This window comes from Falco rusticolus, chromosome 17 (assembly GCF_015220075.1).
Source record: "Falco rusticolus isolate bFalRus1 chromosome 17, bFalRus1.pri, whole genome shotgun sequence".
Classification (NCBI taxonomy): domain Eukaryota; kingdom Metazoa; phylum Chordata; class Aves; order Falconiformes; family Falconidae; genus Falco; species Falco rusticolus.
In genome coordinates, this window is record NC_051203.1 from 5,009,442 (window position 1) to 5,023,796 (window position 14,355).

The 14,355-nt window shown below is 41.4% G+C and overlaps 1 protein-coding gene across 4 annotated transcripts in view; it reads left to right on the forward strand.

Moving 5' to 3' along the window:
- The window catches only part of SRGAP2 (SLIT-ROBO Rho GTPase activating protein 2), a 111,449-nt gene that overhangs the window by 55,314 nt on the left and 41,780 nt on the right, over nucleotides 1-14,355 (forward strand). For all 4 annotated transcript variants that reach the window (XM_037410262.1, XM_037410264.1, XM_037410265.1 and 1 more), the window contains exons 5-7: nucleotides 6,670-6,732; nucleotides 10,415-10,630; nucleotides 11,531-11,659. In XM_037410262.1, coding sequence (XP_037266159.1) covers nucleotides 6,670-6,732; nucleotides 10,415-10,630; nucleotides 11,531-11,659 — 408 coding nt within the window. The remainder of the gene's footprint in view (nucleotides 1-6,669; nucleotides 6,733-10,414; nucleotides 10,631-11,530; nucleotides 11,660-14,355) is intronic.

The following is a 14,355-nucleotide window of genomic DNA, read 5'->3' on the forward strand; positions in this document are numbered from 1 at the left end:
TACTTCTATACAGTGAAGCCAGTTGACGGTTTAGATGAGATCATGAAAGTGATAAATTGTATTTGCTACTGCATGCAAATGCATTAAAGGCAGGCCTTCTTAAAAAAAAAAAACATTATCAAGAATCTAGCTATAAAAAATTCTAAACTTTAATGAGCAAGTTCTGTTTAAGTGCTGTGTGTATGATCTTGGAAAATTTTATCTGGCAAGCCTTCTCTTTAACAGACATCCTAAGTGATGTTAACTAATGCATAATAAATAACCCTGTATTGTAACTTGGATTTAGACAGGAGTAAAAAGGTTCTTGCACTCCTGCAAATTTCCTCGCTGGTTCTCAGCAAGAACTCAATCCACTTGCCTCCCAGCTCCTGCTGTTCATTCAAGAAACTTTGGAACATTTAATGTTTGCTTTCCACCTGTGTATATGTGATTATTCCCTTTTAAAAGGTATAGAGAAACGGTCTTGTTAGAGCGGTCTTCAGAATCAGCAGATTTGGGTTCTAGTTCCAGCCTTGCCACTAGCTGACATAATTTTAGGCAACGTATTAGATAAAATCTCTTGATGTGTTACGCAGTCTCCCATCAGTGGTTTCTGAGTGCTTCCTTGCTATTTTTGAGTTTATACAGAAAGCGTCTCGTGAACTTCACGGTATGTTTGTTTTGAAGCCGTACCATCTTTCTATCAGATTTGGAACTACGTTACTGAGGCTTGAGATCCTGGGCATAAAATCTTGACAACATTCCTTAGCTCTCATATTTATTATCCCCCCTAAATATTTTGAAGCTGAAGTCGTTAATGTTTGGTGGAATGCGGAACAGCCAAGCGAGTGCTGCAGTAGATCCCAAAAACATCTTGATTAAATTAGAGGGGAGGTGGAGGGGAGGAGGGCTGGAACAAAGAGGCCGTTGAGAAGCTGGCACGGCGTGCTGGGAATTTATGTTCCAGCAAGGGGTGGCAGCAACCTACAGCTCTGCACATGGTGCATATACACTCTGTTGTAACAAAGGAGTATGTGTGCATGTGTGAGCGTGTATGTTTATGCATGTGCACGCACGCACACTTTGGGCAGCTTCTTTTGCTTTCCTGTTTCGGGCTGAAGAAAAACCTTGAGAAAGGCAGCTTGTGAGAAAACCACGGAGGTTGCAAGTTAATGCTCCTGGGCACCGGTTATTGTCACTGTGTTGAAATGACTTTCTTGTTCTGTTGCGTGCCGCTGATCATTTCGCTGATTTGCAGAGATCAGGAAGCCAGTGTTAACTGCTGATCAGCAGTGCAGGGGAGGTGGTGCTGGCACCCTGCTCTCCCCCAGCATCGGGGGGTGGTGGGCTCCCGCATCTGCCATCTTCCGAGAGTGTTAGAGATGCACATCAAACTAGATAATCTCCCAGATCATGAGGACAAGTGTCTAGCCCTGATGCGATAAAGAGACAAGGTTTGTGGGGACACCCCCTCCCCGCATACACACAGTTTGTTATTGGAGCCAATTAGATAACATTTTTTTGCGTAAGCCCTTCCTCAAGGTTTTTAAAGGATGTACACATAGACTTTACTTGCAGCTACAGCCAGGAGAAGGTAATAACAAAACTTACCAAATGTTCTTTTGCTTTTGCCTGGAAGACTGTTCAGAAAATGAATCATTCTAAACTGTCTGCCTTTGAAAACCATAACACAGAATTTGATGTTGAAATGGAAAATGATACCTAGAGACGTTTGCAACTGCAGAGACTGTGTTGTTGTTTTTCCTTGGTGAGCATTTTATTCATAATTCCATGCCACATTCTAGCATGATCTTGAAATCTCTTACGCCTGTATGGCAATGGTTAAGATCAGCAGGCTCAAATCTGGATGTGCTTTGAACTTCACGGAACCTCAGAAAAGTTCTCTTTGTCCATCAGGTCCACCACCCTCTGCAGCACTTGAGCAACAACTTTTTTTGCTAATGTGAAAGCCGTTTTCTTTTGACTTTCCTGAGCTAACTGTTCTGCTTCCTCCAAATGTATTTTCATTTTTCAGGGTCAGCTAGCTCAGCTTTTTTCTCCTAAGTCTTTTTTTTTTTTTTTTTTTTTGGGGTGGAATTGGTACGGGCAGCAGCTTTAAATTAACAGTGTTCATTGCATAGCTCTTGTTTTCATGACACCTGTGATCTATCTTACCTTCATCTTAATGTAAGGTTTTTTCCAGTCCAGCAATCTGGCAGTTTCTTTCTTGAGAGCTCATTTGGAAGCACAAAGAGTTTTGTGTTTTGACAATTTGGCACTTACACTTCTTTTCTTCTTCAACCTGAATATGCATTAAAATATTCATTTTAATCTATTTCACATAATTGATGCTTCAGCAGTTTATACAGTGAATGAGCAATTTTATGCAAGAAATAAGCAAATGGGCTGAAAAAAGCCGGCTGAAAAGCAGATGATTGGTCCAGTCCAGGCAGTTTAAGCAGCACAGTGAAACGTGCCGCTGAAAAGCTCCTTCTGTGTGAAAAGTTCAGTGCTCAGGGCATTTAAAGCAGACCCAGCCAGTCACTTTCATTAATCATCTCCAATGTTGAGAAAAAGCCAGTCATAAAATCTTTGCGACCCGTATCACTGCGGTGATAAGCAGCAGCTTCAGCTTTTTTCTTTTTTCAGAGACTGCAGAACTGTAGATAACGTTTCTGCAGACTCTCTTGGAGACTGGGAATCACCAACTTTTTTCTGTTCTTTAAATTAAAAGACTCCTCAGAAAAAGCAAAATGCTTCCCTTTGTCAGTGTTTGTGTCGGGCACTTCCAGCAGCACATCTGCCCACCTGGGGAGCAAGTTTAGGAACACGGGACTGGAATGTATGAAAATGCAGAGGACCTGGCCTTGGACGCTTCTGTTCATATGTCTCATTGCGCTGCCACCAGCGAAATCCAAGGCTGGTCCGGAGGGGTCACAACGTACACAGTCTGTAATAAAACATCTGTCACCTCAGAAACACAGTAAAATCTGAGCACTGTTGAATTGGATGGTATTCAGGAAAGGATAAGTTTAAATGTAATTATGTAATCTTTTTGTGTTTTAATTTATCAGTATCTGGGGTTTTTCTCATGGCTTAATGCTATCTTGACTACTTCAGCAGAAGTGCTGGTTTGAGTGTGGGTTTGCCTGCATTATCTCTTTATCTTTTTCTTTTCCTGAACATTGTAGGCATAAATGATCTTGAATCTATCAAATTTGCTTGACCCACTAGGTATTATACACCTCTAACATGCAGAGCATGAAGGCTCAACCAGGCAAACGCTGCTTTAGTAAGCCTGACGTTTTTGTGTGTGTGTGAGTAGAAATGTTAGTTTAGAGAGACAAGACCTCTGCTCTCTTCCTTGGCTTCTCCAATTACCCACCTTGGATGTCTTTTATTAATAAAACACCTTGGGAAAAAGAGGAATTTGATGTGCTTTATCGCTTTCCTGCACCTCAGAATGATTAGAGCTATGAAATTAGGGGTTTGAAAATATTAAAGATGTACTGCAAGGTCTAAGACTGCGTTTCTGAGATTTCTGTCATTAAATATTAGTAACTTGGGGGTTTTTCCGGTTAAACGTTTCATAGGAGCAAAGAAGCTGGCTGGCTCCCATGCAGCCCAGGCAGAGACATCATTAGTGAATGTCACTCGGAGGGTGGATCCGTCTTTCCCTCTGGATAGTGTGTGCTGTTGGGTTTGTGTTTTTGACAAGGTAACAAATCCCAGTGTGTCTGTCTATTCCCACCTCTCCGTCCGTTGAGGGAGATGCTACAACAAAAACCTTGGGGATAGGCCTCCCGGTAGCTTATCCCTGCGCTCTCCAGAGCTGCGGGTACCATTCCTTCCCTGCCACCAGGCTGAGGGAAACATTTTTGTCTGACGGCTGACAAAGACAGCTCTGTGTTGTACTTCTCTTCCCGCCCCTATTTTGATACCCAGCTTACGAGGTTGACTCGAAGGCCTGTCCCTCCTTCGGTGGGCTGTACCATGCTTCAAGTGAGAAATAATTGCCCGATATCCTCAAGTTTGGGTTTTTTGAGGGAGCCTTCTCCTTCAGTTGTGTTTTTGCCCTAACATATGGCTTTTTATAAAGAGTTGATAATTGACCTCTCCCATTTCCCCTCCTATTTCTTTTTTTTTTTCCCCACCTTAAAGAGTGCGTTGTATAATTCTCTGAACTCAACAGATACTCCGCTTTTTTTTTTTTTTTTTTTTACAATATGTGGCAATCTTGGCTGCTTGCTACAAGGCAGGGATGATAACCAGCTCCCTGTCAGAAACAGTACAGGTTTTCCTGGAATTTCAAAGGGATGATGAGGCATGATAATGTGCACCACAGAACAGGGCTGAAGCAGTAAGTTAAAATCATTTCAGCAGCCTGCTTGGGTGAGCAGGATAACAGTTGAGACATAGCTTCTTGGAGTCTTCAACAGCAAGAAAAGAAACATCTGTTTGGGTCTAACGGTAACTTTATTGGCTTTAATCTCTTTCAATAACTGTAGGCTGAAAGATGTAAATTGTATTACAAATACAGGCATTTTTCTTGATCGTTTATACTCCTGCTATAGAAATATGGGATTTGTTAAGACTGTCTGCGTGGCAGCTGGGGACAGCAGGGCTGGATGTGTGGCTGCACCTTTGCTTTGCTCTGCAAGGTGTGTCAGCGATGCTGGCTCAGTGTGCTTTTTGATGTGTCTGAATTTCTCAGCTTTTCTCAAGGAAGCTCTTCAGAATGCAAACAGTGACAGTTATAGCGTGAAATCCCATCTCTTAATGGCGTGAAGATTAATAGTACCATTGAACTCATTAAGGAAGTTGCTTCGCCCTCCTTTGCACACAAGCTCTATTGCATGCAGAAATGTCTCTTCAAAGAGGGTTTTGCATACAGAGATGCCGTCGTCGGTAATTATGGATGCGCGTCTTTGGGCATTTCCATGTCTTATTAGAAAACCAGAAGCTATCTGTTCCTGTTCCTGTATTTTGCTAAAGCTAAATATGTGCCGGCACCGGCTCCTCATGCAGTAGTTGAGTTCAGTTGCAAGTTGCACCCAGTGTAGAAGAGCTGGCTGCTTGTTACCTAGTAAGGAAAATCTGACACTCAGCTGCAGGCTAGTTTAGGTGTCAGCTGGTTTTGACAAGCAGTCACCTTTTTATCTTTTTCTTTTTTTCATCTGCATCTTTTTTTTTTTTTCTTTTCATTCTGCTGTTTCAGTGAAGGAAACAAGTTCATGAGTTTAACCTAGGTTTAACCAGGCAGCTAACAAATGCCAGTTTCCTGCAGGACAGAATGATTTGTATTGATATGGTTAAATTGTACCGTAGTCCTTGTAGTTAAAAAAAAAAAAAAAAGCCAATTGCTTTGCCTATTGAGGTAAATCCCATGTTGATTTAAAACTTAAATGGCAATGGGAATTGTATGCGTGCAAAGCCCTGTCAATAGTAAATTTTTTTCCCCAGTGTTGACAGTGGTGGTTTGTGATGAAATACAGAAGTGAAGGAACATTTGCCAGAGGAGGCGAAGGGGGTGTAGCAGGCTATTGTGGTATTTGTGGAAGAAAAGGTAAACTTCTGGTGAATCTCACAGACTCACAGAAGAGAGAATGTGCATCTGAAAATGTTTGTTGTTTGTTTGGGTTTTTTTAACTCTGGCTTTATCATACAAAACTAAAAAAATAAATACATTGACATTAACACTATGGTCAAAAACAGACTGTTGCTCGGTATAGTCTTTTAGATACAGTCAGCACGAAGGACCAAAGCATCTCCTGTGCTCAACAGCAGGTCTTTTTGCCTGCTGGTACTGCATCTCCCTCCTTCTCCAGACGTCTCTGTGACAAACGCTTCTTCAGCAAGCCATTTCCACTCCACTATCCAAGAGTGACTGTTGTCCTCGTCAATCCAGGAAACAGATTTAATAATCTGTGCACACAGCCTATCAAGTGAGAGCTGGCAGACACTGCAGTAAGGTTTCCCTCCTGTATCCATCTCCATAAGTTGTAACACCTCGCCAGACCCCATCTGAGCAACCTTGTTTCCTCAAGAATTGTTATGATGAGGTGCCACTGGCAACCTACATGTTCGAAGGACAAGGAATAAGGCTAGGAGGGGCTGGGCTGGCGGTACTGAAGGTCTGGGAATAGATGCAAGGTCAAAGGAAAGACCAGCAGGACTGTCTGGAGAGATGGGAGCGTGAAGGAGGTGGCGGCTGGCTGTCATCACAGCCTCAAGGTCTGGCTTTGTCAAGGAGGTACCTTACATCAGCAAAATCGAAATATTGCCCATTTTGTCATGTGATGTTCAAGAAAGGGAGATCATTCGTGTTTGCTTTCTTATCCTGCGTTTCTTCAGCTTCCAAGCTGTCCTGTATTCTTGCTTGATCCTGCTAAAATGGGCAAATCTATGTGTTTCCTGGCTTGTAATGTTGAAAATCCCATGTTTGCTGGAAATTTCCCTGACTCCATACTGTAAGGCTTTTCTGACTGTGCATATATAACGTTTCAGTTTATTAGTACTGTTTGTACAACTTGACCATAAGTGGCTCTGGGCTGAGTCGTTACTGGATTTGCTAGCATAAATAGCGGTGCTTAATTGAGCCTAGATTATTTGTAGATGTGGAGCATGCTCACTTCCTCCACCTTTTTACAGTCTTCCCCAATTAACTTTCATTTCTCTGTTTTGTTGCAGAGCAAGGAAGTGGGATTGCAGCTCCAGGAAGACTTGATGAAGGTCTTGAATGAACTCTACACGGTAAATCAAACTGACTTCTTGGAATCTTTTCAGGCAGAAGGAAGAAGTGTTTGACTTCTCCCAGCCTGCTGTTACAGCAGAGATTAAGCACCAAAACTGATAAATGTCCGCAGTCTTTGCAGTTAGAGGCAGCTTGTGTTCACCAGTCTATAAAGCACCATAAATCTCCCTTTTTCACTCTATTCTTATATTGTTTCAGCTCTGTAAGTGTTGGCTCCACTTGTCAAAGATCTCACCTTAATGCACACCTGCTACTAGCTGCAGCGTTGGTTTTAAAAAGAGTAAAAGATATGAGAATTATTACCAAATAACGCTAAAGATCTTCAGTCCGTGGTTTTGTGTGGTCTCAGCATACAAAAGGCAGCACACAGCTTCAGCGGGGGGACCCACTATGTTTGTTTGTTCCTCAATTTTTTCAGCGAAACAGCTCCCTTTAGAGTAATAGTCTTCCATCTGTGCTTTTTGCTTCTCAGTTGGAGACACCAAGAACAAGGCACTGCCTTGGGAAGGAGAAGGAATGCGTTCATAAAACTTCATATGCTGCTTGGGGATTTTTCTTTTCACATAGATGAATGGAAAAGCCTGTTGTTTGATTAAATTTTTGCTTTCTGCAGCTGTTACTGAGCTAGTTGTCTTTTAAAAGCAGAACCTACACATGGTTTTGTTGCTCAAAATGTCTTTTCTTTTGTCCTTCCTTAATGATACATTGGGTCATTATACTGAGGTACACGTTCTTTCCTTTGTTCTTTCAAAAGATGATCCAGGGATGTTTCTCAAGCCGTGGGATATGAACCTTGTGATGAAATTCGGTATTAATACTGATGCTAGAGTGTTAGTAGGGGTTTCCCTGAAATTTCTTACATCAATGAAATGTATATCAAGCAATTACTTCATTAGAGTGTTGAAGCCAAATATTCAGACTAATCTTGTAGGAAAAAGGGAGCTCAGGAGTAGGAGAAATGTTCTTGCTTCTGAATTGGCAGTTGAAGAGGCGAGACACTGAATCCACGTCATGATTTTCCTCCTTTTCTGGGTTAGTGTTTAGCATTACTGAGTCTTTTCTGTGGGCAAAGAGGGTTTTTGTTCCTTGACAGGAAAGCCGGGAATGAGCAGTGTGGGAGCTGCAGGCACTTTGAAGCTGACCTGTGTTTCGATGTATGGTCTCTGTAGCCGGTACAGCCTTGGTTTTACAATAGCGTGAGCGAACTGCATTGTGCTCGTGTTCCTGAAAGGCAGACAATTTACTTTGGGTATGAAGGTGGCTTTGTAAATGTAGCAGTGCTTGTCATCAGCGCTGCCTAGTCCAGAGATTATTTTTTTTATTTGAGGGCACAGTCTGATTCAACTTTTGAGTCATGCACTTGGACGGGATCCTAAGGAAGAATATAGATTTGTCTCTAAACACAGACTTTTAGGAACTGAGATTTATTTCTAATCCAGGTTCACAGGGCACTGAAGTTGATAAGGTGGCTGGTTAGTGGAGTTTCCATAGACGCATGTAATCATTTCTACATGCCAGGCTCTGACAGATCATTGAGCCAAATACTGAGTCCTGATAATTCCTTTATTACTGGAAGGGATATCTTCCAGAGCTCTGCCTTTGATAAAGTGATATAGGCTATTAACTTTTTTAATGTCCATTCTAGGAACTTGGAATCTATTTGTGCATTCCTTCTGCTGTAAAACTTTTAAATTGTCCCTTCACCAGAAAATTTATTTTCCTTTGCAAAAACCACTTCCGCTGATCATATTCAAAGGTATTTCTTGCTGGACTCAACTTCATCACTGGTGGGATTGCTTTTATTGGTACTTCTAGAAATACTAGTTTTGCAGAGTACCCAAAGGATTGGCAAAATCCCTGTTTTCAGGCAAAATGGATGTGGACAAAGACTTCAGTTTCCCTGCACGGATAAAACATAGTGGATTGTTACAACCTGTAAGTTTTTGTCCTGAATTGTCCTGTGCAGTCAGTCCTTGACTGTGCTGTTGCCTGCAGCAGGCACTAGCAAGCCGACAGTGACCCCACTGCCAAACACGGGGCAGGCAGAGCTTGTAGTTGCCAATGTGGCACAGTTAGCAGCATAAAATCATTAAAATTGTGATTTCTTTTTCTGCTTCTGTTGCTTTCTGCCAGTTCCACTTCCAATGATAGAGGAAAAGCAGCTACTTTGCATCTATTATTATAGATGCCTGCTTTATAGTCTAAGCATATGCAGGAGCTGAAAGTGTGTGTGTGTAAATTATTCAGAAAGTCTCTCTTTAATACTGGCTGCATTCACATTCCCTTTCATGTTTAAATACAACGTCTCTTTGTATCTGAGAATCTTTGCTGATCACTGCATAAAGAGAGAGCATGCGTCCTACTTACGTAAAATGATGTTATGGTTCAAACTAAGGTGAAATAGGTATAAATAGGTTTTCATCTGAAATAAATCTAATGGTTTGCAAGGGGGGTTCTTTATTAGTGCTGGAATGACACTACTGGGGTGTCTTTATGCAGCTGTGTGCGGTTTTTTTGCCTCCTATCAAACTTCACTTCATAATAATGTTTGCCTTGGTATATGAATTGCGTTGCTTTGCATTTGTGGATTAAAAAGCTAGTTTGTAGATTATGTCCCTTATTTTTTTGTTTCTGTGTTCTTAACACAAAGCTAGATATGAATATCCTGTGAAACAAATGAGAGGGTTTTATGGCTTTGGGGGATATTTATCTATACTTATAAAAAATGTGCTGTAATAACAGTTGTCCATATAGTACGGGGTCCAGCTCTCCCTGAGCAAAAGAACCAGATTCTTTTATTAATATTTTTATTACATAAGGTGAATAAAAGTATTTTTACATAGCAAATTTGATTTAAACAAATGGAACTGGAGTTGTTGTTGCAGCCATTCTGTTCAGACTATTGATTTGCATACAGTTCCTCGAGACTTGTGATGTTTAAAGGACTGATTCATCCAGATGAAAGACTGATAGGCATCCCTTCTGAAACCTTACCTGCTGATGAAAAGCTATCATTTTCCAACGTTGGTGTATAATTTTGTTTGAATAGTAAGGAGGCTGGATTTAGTCTGTATCTTTTTTTGGGTTTTAGGACTCCTTTATTGGATTGTACAAGAAGGCGCATGCCAAAGTTAAACAAAGAAGCAGCTGTGAAATAATCCACTTTGATTTCAGATTCATTTTGAGAGCCACACTTTCATTTGTGCATCTTCTGTAATGCTTTTTTGAGATGTGAAATTTCCCTGAGTATTCTGCTGGCTTAGATATTTCTGACTCGCAATAGCAACCAGATCTGATTTGCTGGTCACTGTCCAAATGCCTTTGCCTACTTAGTACAATATCTTGCATTAATATAAACGTGATGAACAACTATTATGAAAGAGTTATGTTAAAGAAACTTACAGTTTTGGGGAGTGCATTGGACAAATTTAAAAAAAAAAAAACCACCAAACCAAAAACCAGCAAGGTTTGCAGCATGTGACTTTTTTCTTAGGATTTTTTTCTTCCCTCCTAGCTTTTGTGCTTTCCAGATATATGTATTACTGTTCTTCCTAAGACTTGGTTGTGCAGATAAAATAAGGCAAAAACATCTGTATGCCTAGTTTGTAGGCTAGGTAAACCAATTTCCTCCTCTGCAAATTGAACTGTGGTACTCTGACTCTTGCGTATCATTTTCTGCAGGTCATGAAAACCTACCATATGTACAATGCTGACAGCATTAGTGCTCAGAGCAAACTGAAAGAAGCAGAGAAGCAGGAAGAAAAGCAGATTGGGAAGTCGGTGAAACAAGAGGACAAGCAGACGCCACGCTCCCCTGACTCAACTTCCAATGTCAAGTTTGAAGAAAAACATGTTCGGCGAAGCTCTGTCAAAAAAATAGAGAAAATGAAGGAGAAGGTACTTCCATAGCGTTGCTACTGCCTGTGTGGGGTGCCTGAGGAGGGGACCTTTGCGGTAGTTCAGCAGAGGAGCTACTGAGTTCTGTCCTTTGTGACATTCAAATGCAAGTCTCAGCTTATGTACAAGTTTTGGACAATCAGATTTAGGACAGGCAAAAGCTAGCACCAGGTTTCTCTTAGGACAATCAGATACAGTGTTTTGTATTATCCCAGTTTATACAGGCATGGCGCAGAAAGCTGAAACAAGGTGAGAGTAGGAAAGTAACAATGGCCGCCTTAGAAGTCATGGTTGATGTTTTTTTCTCGTACAGAGTACAAGATTTTGTTTACCATTTCATACCAGCTTTAGATCTGACCTGTGGTACAGGGAGATGTCCAGTCCCAAGCTGACCTCATAGGCAGAGCCAGATGCCTTAGCAGTCGGTCAGTTGGCACTAAGATTCAAACCAACAGAAGGTTAAGAGTTATTTTTGGATTGATTTAGGCTCTGAGAGGACCAAGTTTAGGCCTGGCTTCTGTTGGAAGAGGTGGGGTGCCTGCGGCAGCCCTCAGACTACCTACAGGCTACTAGCAGCTGCTCTAGCAGTGCTGGAGCTGGGCCATAACCTCATAAACCCACCTTGTTCCTTCGTTCTTCCCTTAATCTTTGCCAATCTGCAGCCTGTTTTAAGAGAAGACTTTAAATGCAAAGCTGTCTAGTGTAGAAATGCTTAAAAACATCTAAATAATTTATCTAAATTCTGTGCCTTTGAGTCTTAATAAAACTGGAATCCAAATGAAAAATAAAACCTGTGTGAGCAGAGTGAGATTTGTATAGTATCTTCTGGTGTTACCAAGAACGCTACTATGCCTGCTACACCCCTTTTTAAAATGCATTCTGGTTTTGGTTCTCTTTTAGCGCCAAGCGAAGTACACTGAAAACAGACTGAAGGCTATTAAGGCAAGAAATGAGTATCTGCTAGCTCTGGAAGCCACCAATGCATCTGTATTCAAGTATTACATTCACGACCTGTCTGATCTCATTGATGTAAGTGCTGCTGCTTGGGTGCCTGCAATGAATATCATTGCCATTAACCCTCAGGCGTGCCTCTCCTTCAACATCTTCTGTACCAGCACAACTGGTAACCTCTGTACAGCTGTGGAGGGATGGGATGGGTCTTGGATGGGCAGCTTAGAGGGTAACAACAGGCATGATAATTGGTCATTAAGCTGTTAAGTGAGCTTTTCTTAGATGGCTAACTTGGAGTTTATTACACAGATAGAAGCTTGCACCTGGCATTGAAATGTGTCGAAGGAGGAGTTGCTTAGTTAAAATGAAACTCTGCTTCAGTATCGCACTGTTTCTTGACATTTTCTATTTACTATTTTAAGCTAACCCACAAGATTATAACTCAGAAGCAGATTTAAAAAAAGAAAGTTAACTGTAAAAACAATATACCAGTTGGTAAAAGAAATCAAGGACAGAAGCATTTTCTAAAGCCGCTTTTAACTTGGTTTGAAAAATTCCCTGTATTTCAAGGTTAACTTTTTCTCTAGTGTATTCCACAGGAGGGACAAACCTTGCTGCTTTTTAGACCTTCCATTCTCTGATACCCTGACACAGCAGCTCTACAGCAACTTCCTTGATGCGTTTCTTCTGTCAGTGGGACTGCAGAGCACTTCCAGTCCAGCTCTGATAGGTGTCAGAGGAGTGTCAGCAGTGATGGAGGTTCCACTGCTTGCCCCTCCACAGTCTGTCTGTGCAAAGAAACAAAGACAAAAACTGGCTATAGAAGCCAGTCCCCCCTTTCCTCAGAACACTCCCTGCAGAAGCTGGGTAATGGAGCAGAAGGTGGAGGGAGCATGTTTCCCCGTTGCCTGCAAGCTCTCTGTTCCCCCAGTGTTCCGGGGGCATCACTTCTGCTCTTAGTAAAATGCACAACAGAAAACCCCATCTTTCCTCTTGGAAAACTCAGAAAAGCCAGTTAGGAATCCTGAGATTTTTCACAAATACGTCACTGCCCACTTTAGCCTGCAGGACTGGAGTACCAAATGCACCGAGTGCGTTGTCTGGGTCACTGGCTGTTCCTTGATCATCTTCTGCTTGCCAAGGACAGCCCGCTGCTGTCACTGTTAGAAAGACTCAACTGCAAAGCCTGAAGGGAACTGTCTTTGTAGAAGGGGGGAGTAATGAACAGAAGTGTCTCTAGACACAGGCAATAAAGAGCGCTCAGATCACTATTAATTAGTCAGCTATTATAATACATAACAGTATATGTAATACATTTATTCAGCTGATCATAAAATCACATGAAGTGCACTTCTGCTAGGTATTTATTTAAACCTGTCCTTTGGATGCCAGGATTGTCAGTGCTCGATGGTTTTGAAAAATACTGTTATTTCAAAATGTCATCTTTTGCAAAATTGCTGTACTGAAGAGGCATGTTTCATTTACACCTGCTGCCTGTTTAGGGGACCTCTTTTGGTTAACATTTGCTCAGCTTGCATTGTGCCACCATGTTTTTTTAACAAATGATGACTTTCTGTATATTTACATACAAGATGGGTATTAATTTCACTGACATCAGTGTAAATCAGTTATCTTAATTTTTTTTTTCTTTTAAAATCCTATATATAAGTCCTTCCCCAAACACTGTGAATGTGCTTGGTTCAGTTGTCTGCTAACAGCCGCCTTAGTACGCTTTCATGAGTCATGTATCTTAAAGAATCCGTTTGGATTTTGTAAACCTGTAACAACTTTTAAGCACTGACCTGAGATCTGTTAAGTAGTACCTTCACAAATCCAGGTTCTCCAGCTGTGAGGGGAGTGCTGCTCTCACCAGATAGCCCCCGCCGTCTCTGGGGCATGGTAGGTGGTGGTACAAGGCGAGAAGCCTAGCTTCGGCGTTTCATGGATTTGTCGCTGTTCCTAGAGAGGAGCCGTGGCTCTGGGTGGGTCTGTGGCCATGTTAACCCCCTTGTGTTCCTCGAAGCATTCGATTTAACACTACATTGCAAGTTCTCACAATCTTTAGAAGAAAAGCATTATCTGCTCTGTTTTCAGAAGGCATGGAAAAATGTGGGACTTGCCTGGGAGCACAGGAGATGGAATCCGGTTATCTCATTGTTCAGACATAGGGAATATAGATTTACTAATCCCTTTGATCCTGAAGGATCGAAAATTAACAATTATAACCAGCGATGGTTATCTGAAGCATCTGACTTAAAGAAAAATGTGATTTTTAAGCCAGGTCTTAATTCTTTTCCTTGATCTAATAATTTGATGGTATTGGATTTTGAAATACAGTATAAAAGCAATCTTCAGAGTTACTTATAAGTAGATTGTGTTAGGCCAAATAGCGTGAAACTTGTCATGTTTATGCAACACATTGTGTTCCCCCTCCAATGTGCATGGAGGATAACAGTGAGTTAATTCTTCGTTGTGAGTTAAGAGCAATAAATTGTTCCTGACATAGCCCAGTAGTTTTGAATTTCCTGACTTTGGGGACTGAGGCAGCTCTTTGATGCTAATGAAATATTACAGTAATGGGGAGGTTTGTATGAACTCGTATTTACAAAAGGGTCACTAGGACAGAACTTAAAGAAAAAAATGCGCGTGTGTGAAACCTAAAGCTTACCCTGCTCTTCTAGGAATGGGTATCCTGCTGCTGTTTACTCTAGAATTTCATACTCTCCTTTCCAAATGTAAACTGCATTTTAAAACAGAGGGCTCTTTCTCCTTAA